The 3,733-nt window shown below is 47.8% G+C and overlaps 1 protein-coding gene across 1 annotated transcript; it reads right to left on the bottom strand.

Moving 5' to 3' along the window:
* Positions 1–378: 378 nt before the first annotated feature.
* LOC144714217 (uncharacterized) lies at positions 379–732 on the bottom strand. The gene has a single exon (XM_078588915.1). It carries the CDS (start codon positions 730–732, stop codon positions 379–381), a length of 354 nt encoding a protein of 117 aa, XP_078445041.1.
* Between the last annotated feature and the right edge of the window lie 3,001 nt (positions 733–3,733).

Below are 3,733 nucleotides of genomic sequence, written 5' to 3'. Positions count from 1 at the left end.
ATCGGTCGGAGGGTGGTAAACCGTTGAGAACTTGAGTTTCATCCTGGGGAAACTCCATAAGGTCTTCCAAAAGTAACTCGTGAAGTGGACATCTCAGTCAGAGATGATCAAAGTGGGCAAGCCATGTAGACACATGATTTCTCGAAAGAATAATAGTGCGACTTAAGTTGCGTCAAATGTCTTTGTGCAAGGCACAAAGTGCGTCAGCTTTGAGAACATATCCATGATGACCATGATAGAGTCATGTCATCATATGGTCTGGGGCAACCCTAGGATGAAGTCCATACTGACGTCATCCCATGGTCACTTGGGCACTGATAGCGAGGTGTATTACCCGGCGCTCTTCTTGACTTGTTTGGCGAAGGCGCATACACGACATTAGGTGGCAATACTTCCAACATCGCTCTTCACGCTGGGCCAGTAGGATTGGTATTCTACATCGGTTCTAGTCTTGTCGCAGCCACAGTGGCCACTAAGACCTCTCGCGTGACTTTCCAGCATTAGAAATTCATAAAGTAACGTGCGTGGCACGCACAACCTATTTTGAAAGAACATGTAACGTCCCATGATGACGTAGTCCTTGAACTCGCGAGATGGTCCTCGCTGGATCTCTGTGCTGATAGGCCCAAAGTCAGGGAAACTAGTGTACCCCTCTCGAATCTGCTCGAATCCTATAATCTTTACCTTCATGATGTTAAGCACTTGCACTTTATGACTAAGTGTATCAGCCATGACGTTATCCTTTCCCTTATTGGGCTTAATGACAAAGGTAAAATCCTTAAGTACTCAATCCATCTTGCGTGACGGTCGCTCAAATTCTACTGGGAATGAAGGTACTTGAGCGGCTCATGATCCAAGAAAAGTAGAAACTCCTTCGAAAGGAGATAGTGCCTCCAATGCTTTAATGCCTGGACGACGGTGTAGAACTCCTTGTCATAAGTCGACTTGGGGAATCTCACATCATTCAACTTCTCGTTGAAGAACTCCACAAGGTGCCCTTCCTGGCTGAGTACACCACCAATTTTGATGCCAGAAGCGTCACATGTAACCTCGAGAATTTTCCAAAGTCACTCGCTAGAAAGCTGGATCTGCTGCCTGTCTCCATTTGAATGGCTGTACCTTAAGGCAGCCAGTGATTGGAGCCGTGACAGAACTAAAGTTCTGTATAAATCTCTAGTAGAATGTGTCAACTTCGATAAAGCTCCGTACATCATGGATGTTAGCCCGCGGGGGATGTGACATGATGGCTCGAACCTTCTCCGGGTCGGCAACCGACACCTTGGGCTGAAATGATGGATCGTAGGAACATAACATTTAGGGTAAGGAAGCTATATTTCTTTGGGTGGGCATAAAATTATTCTCGTCTGAGAACCGTGCAAACTGTCAAGATGCTTGAGATGATTGTCTCACGTGAGGCGAATTGAGAATGCCGTCGAAGTAGACAACGCCAAACTTTCCAATGAACATGCAGAGTACCTTGTTCATGAGCCAAAGGAATTTACTCGGCGCGTTGGAGAGGTAGAAGGGCATGACTCTCCACTCATACAACCCGTCTTTAATTTTAAGGGCGGTCTTTCATTTGTCCCTAGGATGAATATGAACTTGATGGTATCGAATACGGATATCTATCTTCGAAAAGATAGCGGATCCGAACATCATGTTGAAGAGGTCCTATATGCAGGGAATGAGAAAATGGTACTTGAGCGTTATCTTGTTAATGGCTCGACTATTGCAGCACATACCCCACGTGTGCGGGCACTGCACACGGGTTGAGGCTCTCATGGATGAGGCCTTTCGCGAGTAGCTCGTGGACCTGTCGTAGCACTTCCTCATACTTTTGTGGCTCCATTTGGTAATGGGGCAGATTTGACAATGATGCCCGTGGCACGAGCTCAATCAGGGGCTCTATGTGACACATCGATGGTAGCTCGCCAGGTAACTCGTCGGGGAATACGTCACTAAATTTTGATATGAGGGACTCAGCTTTGGGTGGTCCGGGAGCTATGGGTGTATCTTGGGAAGCGTCTAGAGTGACGGCGCTGCATACTTGCATGTCGTTGATCTTGTGTCCCTAGACTCGGGTGAACACGGTGACACATACGACCACTAACCCTATTGGGTTGGTGGGACCGTCTTGTTCACTGGCTTCATGGCATAAGGGTACCATGTGACCTTTTGTCCCTGGCACATGAACGAACACATGTTCGTCCTTCCGTCTAGAGTGACGTTGTGGTGATATAGCCAGGGACGACCTAAGATGATGCTTCCTACATTCATAGGAAGTATATCACAAAGAATTCTGTCATTGTAGGAGCTCACCTTCAACAGGACGTGGTATTGAGGTTTCACCAGTAAGGATGAAGCGTCAATCCACGACACGTCATAGGGTGTCAGGTGGGGTATGGCCACCAACCCTAGTTGGGCAACCATCGCATTGGAGATGGCGTTGATGCAACTTCCACTATCCACGATCAACTTACATACCTTGTTGTTGATCTTGAGATAGGTATAGAAGATCGAAGTGCAAAGGGTGGCATCGGCCATCGGGTTGGACCGTTGCTTTATAGGTGCAGGTCGAGTAAGTAAGGACGCTCAAGGTGGTGGCAGTGTTCCACTAGTGCCAGGGCGATCTATTGCAATACTGGCCAAATGACGGCCAGTAGGTTGGGGAGCCGGTTGTGGAATCGGTCTTGGTTCAGTGATCTGAATGTACCCGATTCATCCGTCTACACAATACTCTTCTTCGTTTAGGGGCTCTATCTTGCCCATCTGATCAAGGTTGATGTCTCCAACGTCAATCAATGGTACCAATGACGACCAGTGACTCGCTTGATGCCCTTTCTTGTGGCACTTAAAGCACGTGATATATGCTTGGTTCACAGTAGTGCTACGGGTCGTGGTATCGATCATGATGGCTTGAGCAAGTGGTGCTGATCCCAGTGAGGTGACCGGGGCATTTCCTTGACCTTCGTTGACTTGTCACGTCACCATGGAGGCAAACTTATAGAGTGCATCCTTTTACTTGATTGCATGTCAACGACCATGCCCAGTTCCTTGAGGGGACACCTAGATGGGTTTTTGAAAAAAGATGTATGCAGATGTTATGATGCAAGGGTATAGAGACATGGAGTGGGTGTCCACAATTTGGCTCTAATAGCAAAATGAGGTCAGACATCGTCAATGGCGTTGTTCGATAGGTAAATCATTGAGTGAATGTAAATTCTCTCACCTATTCTAACCCGAGTGTGGTGGAATGCAGCCAAAAATATACTGAAAAACATAATATAACAAACAAGAACGAGTAGCGACGTACCTCGTCGGCAATATCGCTTGTCTTTGGTGTCTTCGTTGGCCCGAGACAGTAAAGGCCGAAATGGAGGAGAGGTGCTAGATACAGGCATGGCGTAGCTCGAAAGATGGTATAGGCACGTGTTGGAGCGAGGCGCAGGAGGATGAGGGTGAGGTCAAATGAAGAGTGACAAGAAAACTCTGAGCACCATGTGGGCACATGCACAAGTGGCGTGCAGGTTTGACATCTAATGGCGATATGATGCCAGGTATACGGGTGGTGGTAGCAGTGAGGAGCGGCACGATGTAGTGGCTTGTATCGTCAGTGACAAGCGAAACATGACTCAGTGCATGCCAATAGGTTTCGGGGGTCGGTTGCGTATATCGGCAGCACTAGTGAGATCAATCTATGCGAGAGGCAACACGGCGGGTCGAACCACAGTCA

This window comes from Wolffia australiana, chromosome 17, assembly GCF_029677425.1.
Source record: "Wolffia australiana isolate 7733 chromosome 17, ASM2967742v1".
In the NCBI taxonomy this organism is placed as follows: domain Eukaryota; kingdom Viridiplantae; phylum Streptophyta; class Magnoliopsida; order Alismatales; family Araceae; genus Wolffia; species Wolffia australiana.
The sequence above is the reverse complement of the archived record's forward strand: the minus strand, read 5'-3'. Positions and strand labels throughout refer to the sequence as shown.